The sequence below is a fragment of the Stegostoma tigrinum genome, chromosome 14 (genome assembly GCF_030684315.1).
Source record: "Stegostoma tigrinum isolate sSteTig4 chromosome 14, sSteTig4.hap1, whole genome shotgun sequence".
Taxonomy (NCBI): domain Eukaryota; kingdom Metazoa; phylum Chordata; class Chondrichthyes; order Orectolobiformes; family Stegostomatidae; genus Stegostoma; species Stegostoma tigrinum.
This window is the reverse complement of record NC_081367.1, coordinates 57,127,630-57,150,596: the sequence shown is the minus strand read 5'-3', so window position 1 is coordinate 57,150,596 and position 22,967 is coordinate 57,127,630. Positions and strand designations below refer to the sequence as shown.

The window sequence follows — 22,967 nt, the reverse complement described above, 5'->3', positions numbered from 1 at the left end:
GTAATGATACTCATCAGAAGAATAGGTGCAGGTGTGATCAGCTGAATGACCTGCTTCTGCACTGTAACAACACTTTGATTACATGATTCTCTGATATAACAATAGTACAGTTGTTAACTATTCATGTTGTAGATTCAGAGGATTGAACAGCACAGGGGAAAACTATTTGGCTCTTTTGCTATGCATTGATATTTTGAAAGTGTTATCCAATTCATCCCACTCACTCCCACTTACCCCCCGTAAAAAAAACTTACCTTTTAAAAATACATCAAATTCCCTTTTGAATGTTTTATGTCCAGTTTCTTTTCAGATAGTGCATTGCAGAATCACAGTAACTTGATGCTTAAAAGTAAGTCTCAGTTTCTTTTGTCCACAACGGTAAATCTATGTTGTCTGGTGACTGAACCTTCTGCCAGTGGAAACAGATGCTATCCACCTTTATTAAGAATTTTTCACAACTTTGAGTACATTTATTTAATCACTTTAACTTTCTGTCCTCTAGGGACAACAATCCCAGCTTTAGCAATCTCTCCACAGGATTAAAAACCTCATCACTGGGACAATTTTGGTAAAACTCTCCAAGGTTTTGACTTTTGAAAGTGCAGGTGTGCAGAAATAGACACAGTATTTTAGCTGGGTCTTAGCCAGTGACATAACAATCAGCGTAGATTATGCCAATCATTTCCATTAAACAGACCTATTACAATCCTGCTGTGTTCTGTTTAAGCCTCCATCAGCACTTCTTTCCCCTTTTAATTCACTCCACATTCTCTTACAAAGACTTGTTTAATACCTGAAATGGGATGATTCTAATGACTGCTCTCTGAGGCACTGTCTTGCTCTCCAACTCAGCTGCCCCATTTGATTTCTCATAGTTGGAATGAGAAACCGCTTGTTAGATTGAAACATTGGATGTTGTTTCTTATGGGACCTGGTGAACAAAACATTTAACCTGCTGTACACTACTGCTCTCTTAGTGTGAATCAATTGGTTGCAGTGAACTGAAACTTCTGATCCAGAACCAACTCACCTCCCAGAGCTGAGGTGGTTGCAGGGTTTAGGGTGGGAGAGTTACTTGACTGTGTGTGAATAGAAGTTTGTAATATTATTGACTTTCTTCTTATTGAATCATATAAACCATACGTACCAGACGCGCTCACAATCCCTGGGAATACCTCTGACAGGGCAGAGCCAGCAGAGTTTGAGGCACAGCCATATGCACTCTGTAAGGAATTGCCCTGGTAGTCATTAACATTGACTCTGGACCATGGGGTCTTCTGCATCAGGTCAAGCAAAGGCAAGGAAAAATCCTGATCTGATGAATCAGTACTCCTTCAGACTGAATACCACTTCGACAAAGTTACTGAGGGTAGTAGGGGCACAGAATATAGTCAGGGTGAGGGATTTCAATGTCAAAACCACTGCTTCTGACTGAACAGGTCAAACTCTAAAGGACAGAGCCGTCTAACTAGGCCTGCAGCAGCTGTTGAGTGAAGCAAGAAGAGGGAAAGATGTACTTGACCTCATCCTCACAAAGCTAAAGGTCATGGATACATCTGTCCTTTACAGTATTGGTAAGAACAACCAACACACATTCCTTGTGGAGGCAAATTCCCGTCTTCACGTTGATGATACATTCAGTTGTGTTCTGTGGCATTGTCACCATGTTAAATGAGACAGATATTGAAGAAATCTAGCAACTAGAAATTGGCCACAGCATCAAAATTATGTTTAACCACCATTTATAACCTCATGGCTCAGCATATCCCAATGCAACCATTCACATCAAGCTAAGAGATCATGGATAACAAAGTGTGGAGCTGGATGAACACAGCAGGCCAAGCAGCATCTCAGGAGCACAAAAGCTGACGTTTCGGGCCTACACCCTTCATCAAAGAGGGGGATGGGGAGATGGTTCAGGAATAAATAGGGAGAGAGGGGGAGGCAGACCGAAGATGGAGAGAAAAGAAGATAGGTAGGGAGGGGATAGGTCAGTCCAGGGAAGACGGACAGGTCAAGGACGCGGGATGAGGTAGTAGGTAGGAAATGGAGGTGCGGCTTGAGCTGGGAGGAAGGGATGGGTGAGAGGAAGAACAGGTTAGGGAGGCAGAGACAGGCTGGGCTGGTTTTGTGATGCAGTGGGGGGAGGAGATGAGTTGGGCTGGTTTTGGGATGCAGCAGGGGAAGGGGAGACTTTGAAGCTTGTGAAGTCCACATTGATACCATTGGGCTGCAGGGTTCCCAAGCAGAATATGAGTTGCTGTTCCTGCAACTTTTGGGTGGCATCGTTGTGGCACTGCAGGAGGCCCATGATGGACATGTCATCTGAGGAATGGGCGGGGGAGTCAAAATGGTTTGCGACTGGGAGGTGCAGTTGTTTATTGCAAACCGAGCGGAGGTGTTCTGCAAAGCGGTCCCCAAGCCTCCGCTTGGTTTCCCCAATGTAGAGGAAGCCACGCCGGGTACAATGGATACATTGTACTACATTGGCAGATGTGCAGGTGAACATCTGCTTAATATGGAAAGTCATCTTGTGGCCGGGGATGAGGGAGGAGGTGTGGGGGCAAGTGTAGCACTTCCTGCGGTTGCAGGGGAAGGTGCCGGATGCGGTGGGGTTACTCTCCCTGGTCGAATAAACAGTGTGGAAGCAGCGCTAGACATACCTAAAATTGAGATCCTAACCTGGTGAAGTTATGAAACAAGAAGCCCTTGCACACCAAATAGCATATGCAGCAAATGGTAAATAGGGCTATGCATTCCCACAATCAATACTTCAGATTTTACATCTGCAGCCCTGCCACATCTAGTTTATGGTGGTGGACAATTCAACAACTCACTGGAGGTGGAAGACACAAAACTATCACCATCTTCAATGAGGGAGGATCCCAGCACATCCGTGCAAAATACAAGGCTGAAGTATTTGCAACAGTCGTTAGCCAGAAGTGATAAGTGAATCATCCATTTCGGCCGCCTCCAGAGGTTCCCAATTTGATTCATTCAATGTGATGTCTCATTGGCTGAAGGCACTGCTTACTGCCCAAACTGTGACTACTCATAACATTTTGTGCTGATGACTTCTGCCCCAAACTTGCCACGTTCCTGGCCAAGCTGTTCTGGTACAACAACAACACTGGCACTTACCCAGCAACGTGGAAAATTGCCCAGGCACATCCTGTCCTCAAAAAGCAGACAAATCCAACCTGGCCACATACTACCCGATCAGACTATTCTTGATCATCAGCACATTAGTGGAGTTGGTCATTGGCAGTGCTGTCAACTGGCTCTGACTCAAGAATAACATGCTCACCAATGCTCAGTTCAGATTCTTAGGGCCATCCAGTTCCTGACCTCATTACAGCCCTGGTCTAGACATGGACAAACGAGTTGAATTCCGGAAGTGAGGTGCGAGTGACTGCTCTTGACATCAAGGCTACATTTGACAGAATGTGCCATGAAGATGTCAAGCAAAACTAGTCAGTGAGAATTTAAGTGAAACTCTTTGCTAGAGTCATTCCTAGTACAAAATAAGATGGTGATGTTTGTTGTTGATCAGTCATTTAAATCCCAAGATATTTCTACAGAAGCTCCTCAGCGTAGTGTCCAAGGCCAAATTCTCTTCAGTTGCTTCATCAATGAACTTCCCTCCAAAATAAGATCAAAATTCCCAATGCTCACTGATGATTGAATCATGTTTAGCACTATTCGCAACTCCTCAGTCACTGAAGCCGTCAATGTTTAAATGAAAAACCTGGATTATATCCAACTGGTAAGGGGCAAATACCATTTGCACCACACAAGAGCCAGGCAATGACCATCTCCAATAAAAGAAAATCCATCGTCCCTTGACATTCAATGACATTTTAATTACTGAATCCTTCGCAAATGCATGCTTGAATGACCAGTTACCAGAAACTGAACTGGACTAGCCTTGCAAACAATGGATATGCAAACAGGCCTGAGGCTGGAAATCTTGCAGCAAGCATCTCACCTCCTGACTCTCCAAAGCCTGTCCACCATTTACAAGGTATAAGTCAGATGTGTGCTGGAATGGTCCCCATTTGCTTGGAAGAGTGATGCTCCAACAACACTCAAGGAGCTTGACACTACCCAGAAGAAAACAACTTGCTTTATTAGCACCTCACCAATCACCTTTCAGGATTCACTCATTTCATCACCAACGCACAGTAACAGCATTGTGTATTATCTCAAGATGCAGCAACTCATTTGGGGTCCTTTGACAGCACCTCCCAACTCTCAACACCTAACACTTAGGAGAACAAAGAGAACCAATACATGGAAGCATCACAACCTGCAAATTCCCCTCCAAACCACTCACCGTCCTGACTTGGAAATATATTGCCATGTCGCTGGCCAAAATGCTAGAATTCCCTCCCTACTCATATTGTGAATTTATCTCAGCACATGGACTGTATCATTTTAAGAAGGCAACACAGTACGCCTTCTCAAGGGCAAATAAGGGTGGGTAATAAATGCTGGCCAGGCCAGCATTGCTCTCACCCATGAACAAATAAAAAGTGTGCTACATAAGGTTCTATAGAAAATGCAGTAGGCCATTCATCTGAACTGGCTGTGCTGGTGTTAAATATTCCAAAAGTGTGTTCTCCCATTCAATCTCCTACAACTCACCCTATCTCTCTTTTCCCTTTTCTCCCATCAGTGCTTGTCCCATTTCTGTTGGGAAATTTTCCTTTTGACCTTTCTTGAAACTGAATTCCTTTTTGGGTTTACAAACAAGGATTACCCCTTTCACCCAGACTTTTCAGAAACCTTTAAAGTATCTTCAGTTTATGATTCATTTCCACTTGGAGAGACCATGGCTCTGGGTACTTTGCATCAAGTTCTTGATGCGTACATTATCACAAATCAAATCAGCTCAGTGTTATTTTGGCTTATTGTGCTGGTGTCCACCTATACACTCCCTCCCTGAATACTCTTAAACTGCTAGGTGTAGGCGTAGATAATAAAATGTGAGGCTGGATGAACACAGCAGACCAAGCAGCATCTCAGGAGCACAAAAGCTGACGTTTCGGGCCTAGACCCCTCTCTGATGAAGGGTCTAGGCCCGAAACGTCAGCTTTTGTGCTCCTGAGATGCTGCTTGGCCTGCTGTGTTCATCCAGCCTCACATTTTATTATCTTGGAATCTCCAGCATCTGCAGTTCCCATTATCTCAGGTGTAGGCGTAGAGTGGCATGACGGCACCTTGGTTAGCACTGCTGCCTCACAATACGAGGGGCCTGGCTTTGATTCCAGCCTTGGGTGCCTCTCAATGTGCATGTTCTTCCTGTTTCTGCAAGGTGCTCTGATCTTCTCCTACAGATCAAAGATGTGCAGGTTAAATGGATTGACTATGTTAATGCGTCTATAAGGTCCAAGAATGTGTAGGCACAGTAAATGTGGAGCTTCAAGGATAGGTTAGGGAGCTGTATAAGATGCTCTTTGGAGTGTCGATGGAATAGCCTCTCTTTGTAGTGTACGGATTGACCAATGCCCCCCCCCCCCCAATCAATAAACAAGCTGTTCATAAATATCTCAACATTGCAAGTGTGCTGCATTGACACCAGCTGTTGCTCAAGCTCCAAATCCTAGAGCTCAAGCTGCAACAACTGAGGACACTTCATGCCCAGGTGGTTATTTAGGATATGGGAAGCATTCTGGGAATCTCACATAGCACAATCTGTGCACTGTGCTCTGCCATTCCTCTATCTATCAGATATTAATGACTACTACTGCTATAAACTGTAACACTTAAACAAAACTACATGAGTTCCCCTTCTCTGTTCTGTTGATGTAACTTAAATGTTGCTAACAGCTCCATGTTGAAGAAAAGGAAGCTCACCAATACTCACTAGTCAATCAACTCACTGTCTTCTTACACTTTTCAGCCTCCTTTTAATTTGTCAGTTCTAAAGGTGGGAGTAATCTGTTCATCTCTTTGAAAAAAATTGTCAAGTTCCAGCCCTGACAATCTCGTATTGAGCTTTGAACCAGAGTTAGCTGACCTCATTGGGACAACAGGATAGGGCACTGGAAATACAGCCCATAATGCCTGCTCTTTGATTCACAGCTGGACCATATCAGAAATTCCCATTTCCTATCTTGCACCCTCTATAAAGTGAAATTCATCAAAATTCATGTTGCCCTGTATCCTAACCTGTGTCTAGTGCTATTCACCCATTACCTCCTGTTCTCACTGGTCCATGTTGGCTCCTCGTCCAGCAATAGCTTCACTTTAAAACTAGTATCAGAGATAATGGGAACTGCAGATGCTGGAGAATTCCAAGATAATAAAATGTGAGGCTGGATGAACACAGCAGGCCAAGCAGCATCTCAGGAGCACAAAAGCTGACGTTTCGGGCCTAGACCCTTCATCAGAGAGGGGGATGGGGAGAGGGAACTGGAATAAATAGGGAGAGAGGGGGAGGCGGACCGAAGATGGAGAGTAAAGAAGATAGGTGGAGAGAGTGTAGGTGGGGAGGTAGGGAGGGGATAGGTCAGTCCAGGGAAGACGGACAGGTCAAGGAGGTGGGATGAGGTTAGTAGGTAGCTGGGGGTGCGGCTTGGGGTGGGAGGAAGGGATGGGTGAGAGGAAGAACCGGTTAGGGAGGCAGAGACAGGTTGGACTGGTTTTGGGATGCAGTGGGTGGGGGGGAAGAGCTGGGCTGGTTGTGTGGTGCAGTGGGGGGAGGGGACGAACTGGGCTGGTTTAGGGATGCAGTAGGAGAAGGGGAGATTTTGAAACTGGTGAAGTCCACATTGATACCATATGGCTGCAGGGTTCCCAGGCGGAATATGAGTTGCTGTTCCTGCAACCTTCGGGTGGCATCATTGTGGCACTGCAGGAGGCCCATGATGGACATGTCATCTAGAGAATGGGAGGGGGAGTGGAAATGGTTTGCGACTGGGAGGATCCCCCTCGTTCTCACACACCACCCTACCAACCTCCGGATACAACGCATTATCCTCCGACACTTCCGCCATTTACAATCCGACCCCACCACCCAAGACATTTTTCCATCCCCTCCCCTGTCAGCTTTCCGGAGAGACCACTCTCTCCGTGACTCCCTTGTTCGCTCCACACTGCCCTCCAACCCCACCACACCCGGCACCTTCCCCTGCAACCGCAGGAAATGCTACACTTGTCCCCACACCTCCTCCCTCACCCCCATCCCAGGCCCCAAGATGACATTCCACATTAAGCAGAGGTTCACCTGCACATCTGCCAATGTGGTATACTGCATCCACTGTACCCGGTGTGGCTTCCTCTACATTGGGGAAACCAAGCGGAGGCTTGGGGACCGCTTTGCAGAACACCTCCGCTCAGTCCGCAACAAACAACTGCACCTCCCAGTCGCAAACCATTTCCACTCCCCCTCCCATTCTCTAGATGACATGTCCATCATGGGCCTCCTGCAGTGCCACAATGATGCCACCCGAAGGTTGCAGGAACAGCAACTCATATTCCGCCTGGGAACCCTGCAGCCATATGGTATCAATGTGGACTTCACCAGTTTCAAAATCTCCCCTTCTCCTACTGCATCCCTAAACCAGCCCAGTTCGTCCCCTCCCCCCACTGCACCACACAACCAGCCCAGCTCTTCCCCCCCACCCACTGCATCCCAAAACCAGTCCAACCTGTCTCTGCCTCCCTAACCGGTTCTTCCTCTCACCCATCCCTTCCTCCCACCCCAAGCCGCACCCCCAGCTACCTACTAACCTCATCCCACCTCCTTGACCTGTCCGTCTTCCCTGGACTAACCTATCCCCTCCCTACCTCCCCACCTACACTCTCTCCACCTATCTTCTTTACTCTCCATCTTCGGTCCGCCTCCCCCTCTCTCCCTATTTATTCCAGTTCCCTCTCCCCATCCCCCTCTCTGATGAAGGGTCTAGGCCCGAAACGTCAGCTTTTGTGCTCCTGAGATGCTGCTTGGCCTGCTGTGTTCATCCAGCCTCACATTTTATTATCTTCACTTTAAAACTCTTATGTTTTCAAAGCCCTCCATAGCTTCTCTACCTCCCTTCCTATCTCTGCAATCTCCTCTAGCCCCCCAAAACCTCAGATTTCTGCTCTCCTCCATTCTGATCCTTTTCCGCCTCCAATTCCAAACCATTCCACCATTGGAGGGTGTACATTGAAAATCCTAGACCTGAAAGTCTAGAATTCCCAGCCTCTCCTGAGGGCTGAAAGTCTAGAAGGATCAGAATGGAGGAGAGCAGAAATCTGAGGTTTTGGGGGGCTAGAGGAGATTGCAGAGATAGGAAGGGAGGTAGAGAAGCTATGGAGGGCTTTGAAAACATAAGAGTTTTAAAGTGAAGATAATAAAATGTGAGGCTGGATGAACACAGCAGGCCAAGCAGCATCTCAGGAGCACAAAAGCTGACGTTTCGGGCCTAGACCCTTCATCAGAGAGGGGGATGGGGAGAGGGAACTGGAATAAATAGGGAGAGAGGGGGAGGCGGACCGAAGATGGAGAGTAAGCCTCTCCTGAGGGCATCACTGGCTAGGCCAGCATTTATTGCCCATCCCTAAATGCCCAGAGACAGTTAAGATTCAACCACATTGCTGTGGGTCTGGAGTCACATATAGGCCAGATCAGGTAAGGATGGCAGTTTCCAAAATGTTTGTGAACCTCTCCTGGTCTGTTCCTGTATGTGACTCTGTTCGATTTTGCTTAATGATATTTGTTGTGAAACACCTTGAGGCATTTTCTTTTGTGAAGATGTTATTTAAATAACTACCTTGCATACCAAATCCTGCTGGAGGGTCCATCATGTTCCGCATTCTGTCAGTTAGCTTATGGATGCTGCTGTCTTGTGTTGGGAAGGAGAAGGAGAGTAACTGTAGGAAGGCACTTTTATGCTGGGGATTGTGAGGGGATGAGTGGTTTATGCTTCAGAGGGCGTTAAGAGTTGACAAGTTGGAGTTGAGGTAGGAGCGTGAAAAATAATTGTTCAGAGTTAACTTTCTTCGCTCTCGTCATCCCACTGCCTCTCACTCTACGTTACTCTGGCACTTACAGCAACAAAGGAGAGACCGAGAGCACCGGAAACAGCAGGAGAGGGAGCAGAGGAGAAGATATGAGGAGATGGAGAGGCTCCAGCGAGAAGAGGAGAGACGCCTAGCCGAACGGGAGCAGGTAAGCACAGTACCTTTAGGTGGATGGTTTTAAAACATGTGGTTCAAGGCAGGATGTAGGGTCTTGGGCAGTGTAATGCTCTGTAACAGAACTTATATCTTGGTGTCTCCTCTGAGTTTTCTTTGCACCATGTCCCCATTTGCCAACTCTTAGACCGTTCACATCCTATAGTTCCTGTGGCAGCCGTTGTTGCCAAGTGCATGCTGAACCAACGCTGAGGTCCAACACTGGACAGGTCTATGTTGTAATTTTTGAAACCTTGTTGGTCACGGAGAAAATGTTATAGCGGGAAAGTGGGTGGGTAATCAATGTAATGGTTCTGCCTTACTCCCACCCAAGTAACTCAGCTGATAAGCTAAGGACTTAGAAAGACTTTAAGTCAGTGTTTTTAATACATCACTCAGAGGTCCAATATCGTAAGCTTGTTTCTTAATTTGCTCTGAATTATGTGCATCACTGGCAAGGCTGGCATCCATTGCCCAACCCTAGGTAGACCTCAAAAAGGTGATAGTAGCATCACCAGTGGTTTATGTTTCAGAGGGTGTTAAGAGTTGATAAGTTGGTTTACAACTGGAGTGGCATATGGGACAGAATCATTTGGACTTTTACAGTAATCCACCAGCTTCATTATCACTTCTACCAAAACTGTTTTCTTAAAATACGATTTAAAACTGGATTTAAATTGTCAAACTGCTCAGGTGGGATTTGAACTTTCATTCTCTGGAATAAAAGAACAATAAGTTGACCACTCTATCGCAGTGACCCCCAGATTTATTTGCATTTTCTCAATGTTGTCACGATACAGTGCCCGCCGTTTCACCAGTGGTACTGGCTAGAAGTGCAGCTAGGTAATGCTTGCAGCCTTGGATAAAAGGCTGACGTGGAACCCACCCGGAGATGTCCTACAACAACAATTTCAATTCCTTCAGTCCCATTTCCCTGCTCCCCTGCTGAAAGTGCTATGATGGAAGAAGAATCTGGGTTTCAGACATGTTATGGGAACAAGAGTTCATTCAGCCTCTCAAATTATTTCAATATTTACTTAGCTCACAATGGGTTTTGCAGTTAACTCCATTTACCTGAGTTTGGAACAGAATCTTCGATATGTTTACAAAAATCTAATCAATATCAGTCTTGAAATTGACCTGCAGATCCATTAGCTTTTTATCTCAGACAAGAAAGCTGCAGATTTGCTCTGTCTCTTGTGTGAGCAAACTCTTCCTGACAACACGCCTGGAAGAAGTATGGGGCAAGAGAAAATTTCTTTGGATGTAATCATCTTAAACACCTCCATTAAATCAGCTCTTCATCTTTTACACATTAGCGAATATAAGTTTACAACCAGACGTGAGGGCACTGAACAGTGTGTATAGTGAAACTCTGTGCCCATAGAGTACTAAAACATAAAAAGTAACCCTTTGCGTCAACGAGTTCTCGCAGACCACATTCTCAGACTGAACATGCCTGCATTTGGCATATATCCCTCCTAACATTTCCTATTTATGTGCTTATCCAAATGCCTTTTAAATCTAACTGTACCCACATCCACCACTTTGGCACTTCATTCCACACACGAACCACTCTCTGTGGAAAACATTGCCCCTTGTGTCCTTTTCAAATTTTTCTTCCATCACCTTAAAAATACATCTCCTAGTTTTGAACTCCCCCACCCTAAGGAAATAAAATTCTTGCTATTCACCTTATCTATGCCCTTGATTGTTTTATAAATCTCTAGAAGATCACCCGTCAACCTCCTACACTCCAGCGGAAAAAGTCCCAGTCTATCCAGTCTCTCCTGTGATTATGGGTGTTACAAATACCTCTGCTAGGGGCCCTGCAATTTCTGACCTAACTTTCCACAACATCCTGGGATACACTTGTTCAGGTTCGAAATCAAGAAGCAGAAGCACTGATTTAAGGTGACTGGTAAAGAAACCAAAGTCGTTATCAGGAAACAAGCAGTGAGTAGTTGGGCTCAGGTACGCGTTGCTGGAGGAGGAAGGATTTAAAAAGAGGACCAAAGGAAAGGAATTATAGGCCTAGCGCAAGGAATTGACACTAGCTGAGATGCTCTTGCAGAGATCTGGCACAGAGATGATGGGCTGAATGACCTCTTTCTGTGTTGCAACTGTTGTGTGATTCACAGTTTAACCATTTTGGCTGTGACATCATTCTGTGCCTTTGAATCTTTGTCGTGCCCCCTCCAAGGCTGGCATCTCCTTGTTGTAGAGAGGTGTCCGGAACTGAGCACATTGATCTGGAGCCAATCAGTCCAGAAATTGTAGGAGAAATATTTATTTGCTTTTTTAAAAAAAAAACTTCTCTTTCCTGTTCAGAGAAGATGTAATTTTCATGCCTTTCCCACTCATGCCTCCTATGGAGGTTTGAAGATTGAGGGTGGGTATTAGTGGGAGTGACTGAGCTATGCAGCTCTCAAGGACTGGGAACTGGATTTGCTTTGACAGCTTGTACAAAGGAATGAGTCATTGAGACTCAAGGCCCAGCGAGATATTTCACAGAGTTACTCAATAACTGACACACTTGATTGCATCCTGAGGTGAGGGGATTGTCTCATGAGGAAAGATTGAGTAGACTGGGGCTATGTTCCCTGAAGTTCTAAAAATGAGAGGTCATGTATAATGTATAATATTGTATAACATTCTTTCAGGATTTGACAGGATAGCTGCTGAAAGGCTGTTTTTCCTCGGGTTATACAGTTAAAACACAAGGACACGGCTTCACGATAAAGGAGGTCAGCCATTTTGGACAAGGTTGACATGAAATTTTGACATGCACTGGGCTGAGAATCTTTAAAATTCTTTGTCCCGGAGTCAGTCTTTTTGAGTTTGATCACGACTGATATTTATACATTTTTGGACACTAAATAAATGACGGAATATAGGGATAGTGAATGTAGGGTTGAGGTAGAAAATTAGCCGTCATCATATTGAATGGCAGCGCAGGCTTGAGGAACTACAACGTTTACTTCTGCTCTTATTTGTAACATTTCTCGGATTTCATGGGTCTGGGGTACTATTATGAAGAGGTTCTCCTTTATTCTTTCATGGGATGTGAGCGTCACTGGTGAAACCAACATTAGTCGCTCACCTTTTAATCTCTGTTGAATTGAGTGGCTTGCTAGGGCCATTTCAGAGTCAGCCACATTGCTGAGGATCTGGAGTCACAAGTAGGCCAGACCAGGTGAGGGTGGTAGATTTCTTTCCCTGAAGGACGTAAGTGAACCAGTTAGGATCTGGCGACAACTGATGTGGTTCCATGGTCATCAGTTTTGCATTCCAGATTTATTAATTGAATTTGAATTCCACCAGTTGCTGTGGTGGGATTTGAACCTGTATCTCCAAAAAATTAGCCTGAGCCTCTAGACTTACTGGATGTTAGCGACATTAATGCTATGCCACAAGCTCTCTGCATTGTCCCATGACCTTCCATCTCTCTGACCCCAGTTCCTGTTACCTTCTGGAATTTCCACCTGTAGTATACCCTTGTCCTATTGTCTGTCCAATAATCTTCACCCCATTCACGGTAGAGCTGAAACAGTAAGCCCCAATATGCCACATAACAGAGTCAAGAGAAAAGAATCAAGCAGAACATTCATCCCACCCTCACATCATACGGCCTCCATTTTGAAACAGCCAATGATCGATGGCATACTGCTGTGGCCTTCACAATAAAGACACACTTGCTAGCCCCCACCCCAACATGCCGAATTTGTCCTCTCAGCACATCCATCCTGTACCTTCTCTCAGCCAACCCTCTTATGCATTTGGATTATTCTTAATTAACAGATCAAACTGTCTTTATAGTTATTTTAAGCTGCAGATCGAGCCCATTCAACACATTAATTGTAAGCTGGTTTTCTATGGATCCAGTCAGTCCTATTCTCCTTCATTATTCCCGTAGCCTCCGGTGTATGTCCAGTTTCCTTGTGAACTCATTGATCATCTCTGTTTACCTCACCCTTGTGGGCAGGGAGTTCCAACCCATTATCACTCGCTGTGTAAAAATGTTTTCTCACATCACCTCAGCATCGTTCGCCCAAAACTGTTAGTCTGCATCTTCTAGTTCTTCTGCCATCAGACAGCCAGAATACCTTTTTGTTTTGCTTTATCTAAACCTGTCATCATTTGCTTTTGCAACCAAGAAACAAAGGCATTCGCAAAAAATATAATTTTTAATTATTTAATTCCTGGAGACTCCGAGAGGTTGGGACCCCTTTTTAGCATTTTCTGTGGTAGGGATGAAGGGACTGGCCTGTTACACACACTGTCCAGTCACTCTCCTCAACCTAAACCTATCTGGTTCACTAGTTTAGGGAAGGAAACTGCCATCCTTATCTGGCCCACAGACCCACAAGAATGTGGTTGACTCTTTAACTGCCTTCTGGGAAGTTAGGGGTGGGCAATAAATGCTGGCCTAGCTAGACATGCCCATGACCCATGAATGAATAAAAAAGATTTTTGGCAGACTGAGCAAAGCAGATGTGGAAACATTGTTATCGCCATTGTAAAATCTAGGAGTAGAGGGCATAATACCAAAATAAAGGATTGCCTGTGAAAGACAAAGATGAGAAGGAATTTCTTCTTTCAGAGCAGGGTGAATGTGTGGAATTCTTTACCACAGGGTGCAGTTGAGGTTGGATCATTATGTATATTCAAGGCTGAGATAGATTTTTAATCAGTAAGAGAACCAAGGGTTATTGGGCAAAGGCAGGGAGGTGGAGTTGAGGATTATCAGATCTCATTGAATGGCAGAATAGATTCGATGGGCTGAATGGCTGACTTACTTTTGTTCCCACAATTTTTGTCTACGATCAGTCCCATTACCATACACCACTTGCTCCAAGTTGGAAAAATCTGATCCGAGTCGAGGTCCCGGCAATTGATAGACATTCTCTCCCACATCCCAGGCAGGAAGTATTAACAGCACGTGCGTGGGAATGCCATTGCACAAAGTGAGCGAGTTACTAATGTTCCACTACAGTTGCCTCCACATGATAAAGTACATAATCTAAAAGAAAAACACAATGAAGCTTCAAAGGCTTTTAAATTGAGCATTGCTGGATCAGAAACCAATCTGGTTTTCTTTTATTCTTTCACTGGATGTGGGTGTTGCTGGCTGACCCAGCATTTATTGCCCATCGCTTGTTGCCCTTCAGAAGGTGGTGGTGAGCTGCTTTCTTGAACCATGGCAGTCCATTCACAGTAGATAGACCTACATTGACCTTAAGGAAGGACTTACAAGATTTTGACCGAGCAACACTGACGTAACAGTGATACATTTCCAAGTCAGGATGGTGAGTGGCTTGGAGGGAACCTGCAGGCGGTGGTGTTCCAATATGAGGAGAAACCAGTAAAACTGATGAGTGAAACATACCAGTCCATATTGGTATACTCAAAATGGAGGCACAATATGATCAATGCATTCATTTCCAATTATCTGTGGGTTATTTCCTCTGATAGTCTGCTGCCCCTGTCTTTCTGGGGTTCTGGGTTTGGAAGGTGATGCTTGAGGAGCTTGAATAAGTTAAAATAACTGCAAAGCTTACAGGTTTTGGGCTTTTCGTTGCCTTGAAGCTGCATAAGCTGTAGGGCTATAGTGAAGTGTTTCAAATAATCAAGGGGAGGAAGTTGGGTGAATGCATGGGATGGCTTCTTACAAAGCAAAGATCTGATGAACCAGATGGATGACTATTTGTCACTGTTCTTGATTGTAATCCAGAAGATTTCAGTACAAGACCTCTGACTCCCACCATCACGTCCCCTCATAGTCCCATGCATTTGATACTTGGCATGTCCACCTTCATGACATGTGGTATCACAACCGTGGAGATGACTATGGAAATGAACAGCCTCTTCAGGACTTTGTTGGATCATTCTTGATTGTCTGAATTTTTTTCCTGCCTGACTTCTAAACTAATCAACAAAAATATTATTAAAAATGAGAAATGAAAACTTGCAAATCTTTTCAAAGTTCCCTACAATTTTGCTTAATTCTGAGTTGCTCAAAGCTGCACCCGAGAGACTAACCAGCAGCTTCTCAAGGATTGACAACTCAAGCTGTGCTGCACATCAACAGCATGTTTGTACCTAGGGTCTAAGACAATGTTTATTTGAATTTGGATTTGAATCTTGTCCCTGCCCCAGCTCCTCCTGCCTCCTAAATCTCCTTCAATCTGAAAATAATCTGCCGTAGCTCAGTTTATTCTCTCCGGAGTCACATTTCCCAAACTACCCTAAGCGATCGTTGCACTCACACATATTTTTCTGGACTTTATTTAATGCCTTTCAGTGCAGTCTGTCCTGAAATCTCTTTTTACAATAATGGACCATGCAAGAGAAATTGAACCAGGATTGTAAAATTCTGCGTTCAATCTGATTGAGAGGACTTACAGGAGTTGTACTTGGGAAGAATTTCTTGGCTTAATTTCTGCTCATAATGTCTGTTGTTCTTTATTCTTTAAAGCTTGCCAAAAAAATTCCTGTTTATAAAAAAAATTGTTGCACTTTGAAGGGACGACAGAAAGCTGAGTCAGATTGAACTGAACATGGTTACAAACCCAAAATAGCGCTCTGTAATGAAACTGTTGATGCTAGTTAATTTCAAAAGCTAGCGACAACACTAAGTTCATTCCCTGTGAGAAGCAAAGTGGTTAAAACACATTCATATACACAGAATTCGCTGTCCCATGAGCTTTGCTATCCTTTGGAATTGATTGGAGATCAAACCCCCAACTTCAGTAATGTTTTCAGTTTCCGTTATGGAGGTTACTGAAATATCCAATGCAGAAAAAATAACTTCCGGATCAGTGTGGCCCAGTGTGGGATGGAACAGGGAGCTGGTTGAGTTGACTGTTCCAAATACATCTCCTGCAGGCCAGCTGTGCAAAACACAAGCTGTTGCTAGGAGCAGACACCCAGCCACACATTCTCAGAAGTTGGTCTAATCTTAAAACCCAGATGTCCAGCAGAACCCACTGGTCGGAAGACAGGTAGAATTTGCAGACCTAATCCTACGGCTGTGTTGGGCATCCCTTTTGTTTTGGCTCGTAAGATCCATTTATTTCTGAACAGCTGCCTTCTTGGACATAGCTGAGTGGCTTGTGAGGCCATTTCAGAGTTAGCCTCATGTGAATCTGGAGTTAAATGTAGGCCAGGTCTAGTAAGGGTGGCAGATTTCCTTCATTGTAATTTTTCACAAGCAGATGGGCTTTTAGCCGTGATCTAACTACTTGCATGGTTACCCATTGCTGATAGTAACTTGGGATTCCGCAATTATTTATTGAATTGCATGTAAGCTCCCAGATTCGATGATGAGATTTGAACTCATGACTCTGGATTATTAGATCAGGACTCTGGATTGTTATTCCGGAAACAGAACTACCATATGTCTCAGTTCAGTTTGGTTCAAGCTTCTTGAATCTCGGGCATTCCTGTCTCCTTCTCCTCCTTTTCTGAAATCGTTCCTGTTTTCTTTTTTTCTCCTTTTCTCTCTCCTTTCCTACCTGTCTGTCCGAATCTCTGTCCCTGATGTCTGCAGGAGTACATAAGGCGGCAGTTAGAGGAAGAACAGAGGCAGTTAGAGATCTTGCAACAACAACTTCTGCAGGAGCAGGCTCTCCTACTGGTAATGCACCAATATTATTTACCTGGAACCAAAGCTCACCTAGCTCCTTGTTCACAATCCCACCTCCAATTTCCTCCCTTGTTCCCTCATTGTGCTATTATATATTTGCCTAGACAGACTTTAAAAATCTATAGTGATCCATCATAAGTTCAGTTAGCTTCCTTTGTGAATTTTATAAGAGAGCAGGAATGAAATGTTGAACTGTAATTCTATTCGATCATTCCAAGTAACTGTGTTGCATTGTTTCAAAATATCTTGCTATTTTAATAGGACTGCTGTCTCATCCTCTTCCTTTTTCCCTCCCTCTCTCCCCTGTCCTCTGTCTCTAATTCCATGCTGTACCCATCCTGCGAGTTTTTGATGGGGCAATATCAAGAGGGCTATACTTTCATTTTAAAAAAAAGTAGAGGGAGCTTTACTTTGTGTCTGCTTCCATGCTGAACTTCTCTTTGAAGTGTTGTATGGGGATAATGTAGGGAAAGCTTAACTCTGAATGTAAACCCCATGCTGTTCCTATCTTGGGAATGTTTGATGTCGACAGTGTAGACAATTTCAGTTTAAAAGAGTAGGAGGAGCTTTACCCTGTATCTAACCCTGTGTTATACCTGTCCGAGGAGAGTTTGAGGTGGACAGTTTAGACAATAGAGAATTCTTTGGATTTGCTTTTGTCTTTTATTCTGCCAGAACATTATAATTTGAAAATGTAATTATTAATCTGCAACAGCTGATAAGCAACATACTGAGAAACTCATCAGCCATTAAAATAGGTGTGGACACTGTTAACACATTAAGTGAACTGTATGGCTTGCCACTGATTTGAGAGTTTATTCTGGTCAAATATAAATGCTTGTACTCTCTGATCCTCTACTCCATGTCAGGGTGAGGGATTAGTAAATATTAAGTCTTAATTCCTTTTAGACTTTATAATTAGAATTGACCTTTTCCACCCGGTTGCCACCTGCAACCCTTAGCTACATTGACATCTTCTCATTTAGCCTCCCAAACCCCGCCACACATCAGTCAGTGCACATTCTGACACTGTATCCTAGCCTGGTTACTTACATCTTGCCTTTACTTTCCATTATCTCCACTCTCCTAATGCATTCAGAACTCAAAATCATTATCCTCCATTAAAACAGCAGCTAAAGAAAGCAACTCACCACCAACATTTGGAGGGCAATTAGGGATGGATCAGAAGCAGAAATATATGTTAAATCAAGTGGTCTCCTCTCCCTCTCCTCTAATCAGCTCCATCCAAAGGACAATGTTGTGATTGTTATAGGCTTACCTCATGCCCCACTCCCCAATTTTTGATTAACTGTAGAACCATCTCTGACTTGAGCCTCAACTCTGAAACTCTTCCTTAAGCTTGTTCCATATTTATACCTAAGACCTCCTCTAAACCAGCTTCTTTAACTGAGGCAGCTTGAGCCAATTTGCTTTATGGTAGCTGCTTCCTCACTGCGAGCCAAGAAAACACTCCCAGTTTATAGGACAAACCCATCTATCATTTGTGACTGGATGGTCAGAGTATCATTCAGGATCCAGAACTCTTATCCTATTATTCCCTCCAGGGCTTGAGACTGTTCTCCACAATACTTTAAACGCAAGTTGAGAGATATGTGGTTTATTGCAACTTTTATTGAGTTTAATTAACTTTTATTTCATTATCTTGCATTGTTTCAAGTTAATGAACTTCCTATGAAATTTCAACTATTTAAGATGCTAGTTTGCAAAATAAATCGGAAAAAATGGAAATTGTAATTAATTTCATATGAAAGTGGCAGCCCTAAATCTGTTTGTACTTGTATTTGTTGATGTGGATGACTAGGATGTGATCTGGGCTTGAATGTAGTTTCAAATAGATTGGATGAAATTCTCACACTGAGTGGAATAATTTGTAACTTCAATCGTTGCTGATTGTCACTAACAAACACGGTGAAGGTTTTATGCGCTCTCTTCTGTTTGGTCTACGACTGAAAGGAGTACAAGCGAAAGCAGCTGGAAGAACAACGTCAGGCAGAACGACTACAGCGACAGTTGCAGCAGGAACGGGCTTATCTGGTGTCTCTCCAGCAACAGCAACAGTTGGAGCCAAGATCTGGTGAGAAGAAGGGACTTTATCACTACAAGGACAGTATGAACCCAACAGAGAAGCCAGCCTGGGCCAAAGAGGTAGGCAACCCAACTGATATCTCTAGGACTGCTTGCACTGTTGTTTTGTGTGTGCACTGCCGTTGAGCACAATGGGATTGGTATTGATGAGGCTGTCAAAGTGGGGGCCAGTTGGTTCTTTTCATTTCTTTAGCTGATAGGGTCTTGTGAAGTGACTTCACTCAGTGATGGTTGCTGAATATAAAAGATACATCCAACATCCCATGCTGCATTAAACCAGCTGGGACTAGATTGTTTTACACAGTGTGATGATCTTTGAATATAATTTTGGAGAAATTAGCCAACGTTGACTGTCTTCTCTGAAATTTTCAGAACTTGAAAGCTTTTCCCCAGTGATTCCTCACTTGCAACATTTGTCTTTCTCTCGCTCGCTTTCTCTTGCTCTTGTTTTCTCTAGCTCTTGTTCTCTGTCTCTCACCTTTTCTCTTGCTTTCTCCCTCTTGCTCTCTCTCTTGCATTCTCTCTCTTGTTTTCTGTTTCTCTGTTTGCCTATCTCTCCTTCCTCTCTTTCACCTTGTTGCTTCCTCCCCTCCTCCTGCATTCTTCTTCCTCTCCACTTCCTCACTCCAGGTCTCTTTCTTCTTCTACCTCCCTCCACATCTTATATGTCCCTTGATTCTTCCACCCTCCCTCTCTTCCCCAACTCCCCTCTCTATCATTTCCTTACCCACCATTATGATTTTGCAGACACGTGTACACACAACCAACAGAGGACATTGGAGGCCTGTGGCAGCCCTACTCACTAGGCTGAGGTGGAATCTGGGTCTACTGCACACCTATAGCTCAAGAATTGAAACCTCTGCAACTTATTCAGTGGGTCCCTTGGTCATTCCGTCTGGGCTGTGCTCGTTGATGCCACCCAGCAAGGTGGTTGAGAACTCAAACTGTGCTGAACACATTAGGGCTGGAGCAAAGAATTTAACCCAGGATTCTGCCTCTAGTCTTCTTTGTTGGATTGACAAGGATTTCCACACATTTGAATAGCCCACAAACTCCATCAGGAAAAGATGGAAGGTGAGAAAGAAAGGAAAATGTCCTCCAAATATTTTGATTGAGAAAGTCACGATGTCTTTGCAATTGGCTGAATGTTCTAGAGAATTACCAGAATTCCTGTCCCCTGTCAATTCAACGTGAACCACTTCAATATAAGCCTGAAGATCACATGACTTCACCCTGCCCCTCCCCCCTTCACCCTTCCATCAATGGTCACTTCACATGTCAATCTTCTGCCTGCCCACACCAATCAGAAAGCAAAAAAGACTTTTCCTTACCCTTGTGGATAATTTTGACTGTTGCAACAAAGGAGGCATTTCTCGGTCTCCGATATTCAGAGTTCAGAGAGGCTTTTTGCCCCCAGTACATTCAATGTTTCATATTTTTATAACCTATTTACGCCAGCAATCAGCCTTCCATTTCTGGAACCTCCAGCATTGTCCTGGAGTGTTTGACAGCTTTACCAGGAGTGGGGGAGGAGAATGTTATGTCTTTAATGAGTGAATCGACCAACTTGAATGTAGACTTTGCCTAACCAGGAAGGACGGCAGGTCTTTGCTAGGGATGGGTAATTTCAGTCAGAAACAGCAGGATGGTCACCTGGGGTTGAGGCATAGAGCAGCCATGATCTGATGGAATGGTAGAACAGATTGGAGGGACTGAATGACCCAGTATCCTTGATGTTTTTTTGAGACATATTCCAACAGGCAGCCTCTGTGAGCACTTGCTCTGAACGCATTGTAACATAGGCAAGTTTCTGACTGCTCCAGTCCCACTCCCACTAGCCACCTGCATTTGAACCAGTCACTGTGGTTGAATGTGAACGTTTCAAGACAGAGGTTGATTTTTGTTGGGAAAGAGTACTGAGGTTTATGAAATCAAAACTAATAAATACAGTTGAGGTCCAGATCAGTCACGTTCCAAATACATTGTGGTATCAGGTTCAATGGCCTCCTGTTGCTCCAATGCTAGGAGACACATATTTGTTATTCACTATACGAGCCCTCTAGTTTATTGGTGTCAGCTTTGTTCGGCCAACATAAAACATGTGGGTGCTCATTAAAATATCATTCTGGTTTTTATCCCAGGTAGGTGTGAGCTTACTGTTCTTTTTGAACAAATAATTCTGTCATCCAAACCCCAGGTACAGAAGCGATCGCTCAGTAATTCTCCTCGACGCCCAGTCAAAGATGGAGTGCCTGCCACTAAGTGGCCATCATTCAATGACATCACCAACCAGCAGTCCGCTCACCATTTGTCCTGTCATGCCCATTCGGGCCAACACCTTGTGGCACCCAGTTTTCTCGCCTCTCCTCTAATCGACGGAAAAGGCTCACGCCAAGTCCTGACGGCGCCAGTCTCTGATCATACAGGGCCGGCAAGAATGTCGCCTCCCCAGGCCCAAGCAAAGACTGAGAAGAAGTCACACACCTGCAAGGAGGACCAGGCCAGGGTGGCACGACCACGGCTACGGCCACAGACCAAGCAGCTACAGTCACAGGAGATGACCTTTGAGTTTGGACCCAATAGCATGGTGAAGAAGCATGTAAAGGTCACCTCTGCAAATCCACAAGGCGATTCAGATGAATACATCTTTACAATTGGTTATGGTGGAGTAATTAGGAAAAAGAAGAAGAAGTCAGTAGATAAAACTGCAAGGCCCCTAGATTACAGATTCACCATGAAACCTGGTGGGGTGGTAGAGAAAGTTCCAAATATTCCCATGATAAGAGTGGATCCCAATAATGATAGACATATTTCTGAAGAAGGAACATTCCACGAAACAGCGAGCCTGCCCATACCAATTCCTTACCGTCAATCTCCCTCCTTAATGTCTCCTTGTAGCTTGTCTCCAGATTCTCCTGAGGACTTTTTGTCTTGTTCTTCCCCAGCCTCTCTCTTATCAGCGCCTACAAAATTTCCACCACAGAATTCAAATGCTCTGATGGTCCCTCAGCCCGGCTATGTGCTCTCTTTGAAAAAGATGGCCAGCGCCCCAAATCTTGCTGATCCCCACTCCTCTTCTGCTTTCCCTCACTGCCCATGCTCTGGCTCTGCTGAATTTCTCACCAGTCACAGCATCCCTTTTGGGTGTCCCTCACCCCTCCGCCCCATGGGACACAATGCTTCCTCAAGAACCCTGTCCAGCTCTCTTGGCCACTTGCCAGGGGATCCCTACTCCCACAGCCATCATGCTCATTACAGTACACTCATGCGTTTTCCTACACAGTCTTCCTCAGAGGAATTGCCACCCACTTCACCACATAGTACTCCCCAGAAGCAGATAAAATCAGAAAACTCAACTCAGTCTTCAGAAACCGAAAACCTCATGATTAACTTGTGCCACACTCCAGTATTAAGATTGGAAATTGATCCAGACAGTTATCAAAGTAACCTTAGCCTCCAATCAGCAGACAGCCCAATACATGAAAATTGGTGTTCCTCCCCTCAATCTCCAGAAACCAATCCAGTTTTCCCTCTATCTTTGTCTTACCCTGAGAACAGTATCAGGCAAATGCTGCTTACCAGATTTCCCAAATGGCGCAAATCAGCTTCTTACAGCAGTGAATTGAATGTTCCACTTCAGTGGTACCAAATGTCTCACATTGCTGGACAAAGGAGTAGTCTGCATTCCCTCAGTCCACATGCACTTTCACTGCCCAGTTCACCAAAATAATGTGCCGTATTGTCTATGCACTAATCTCCATGATGGCCTCCTGAGTGGTTTTGTTGCTGTTCTCCTGATAATCACTCTTTTCCAGACTAAAATAAAACAAAGACAGCAGATATTGGAAATCAGAAGCAAAAACAAACTCCTAGAAAAACTCAACAGGTCTGGCAACATCTGTTTTGGGTCTGGTGACCCCTCCTCAGAAGTGAAGAACTAGGGTTCTGAAGAAGAGTCGCTGGACCTGAAATGTTAATCCTGCTTTCTCTGCACAGGTGCTGCCAGACCTGCCATTTCTGTTTTTGTTTCACTCTTTTCCAGGCCTAC

The 22,967-nt window shown here is 44.4% G+C and overlaps 1 protein-coding gene across 10 annotated transcripts in view; it reads left to right on the top strand.

Annotated features, from left to right (window-relative positions):
* Positions 1-22,967, top strand: part of LOC125457484 (TRAF2 and NCK-interacting protein kinase) — a 228,425-nt gene that overhangs the window by 147,507 nt on the left and 57,951 nt on the right. For 7 of the 10 annotated variants that reach the window (XM_059651180.1, XM_059651177.1, XM_059651179.1 and 4 more), the window contains 3 exons: positions 9,044-9,160; positions 16,718-16,804; positions 18,788-18,979. In XM_059651180.1, the coding sequence (XP_059507163.1) occupies positions 9,044-9,160; positions 16,718-16,804; positions 18,788-18,979 (396 nt within the window). Of the gene's footprint in view, positions 1-9,043; positions 9,161-16,717; positions 16,805-18,787; positions 18,980-21,116; positions 21,519-22,967 lie in introns of all 10 variants that reach the window. The other 3 variants (XM_059651181.1, XM_059651182.1, XM_059651186.1) reach the window with 2 other exon arrangements.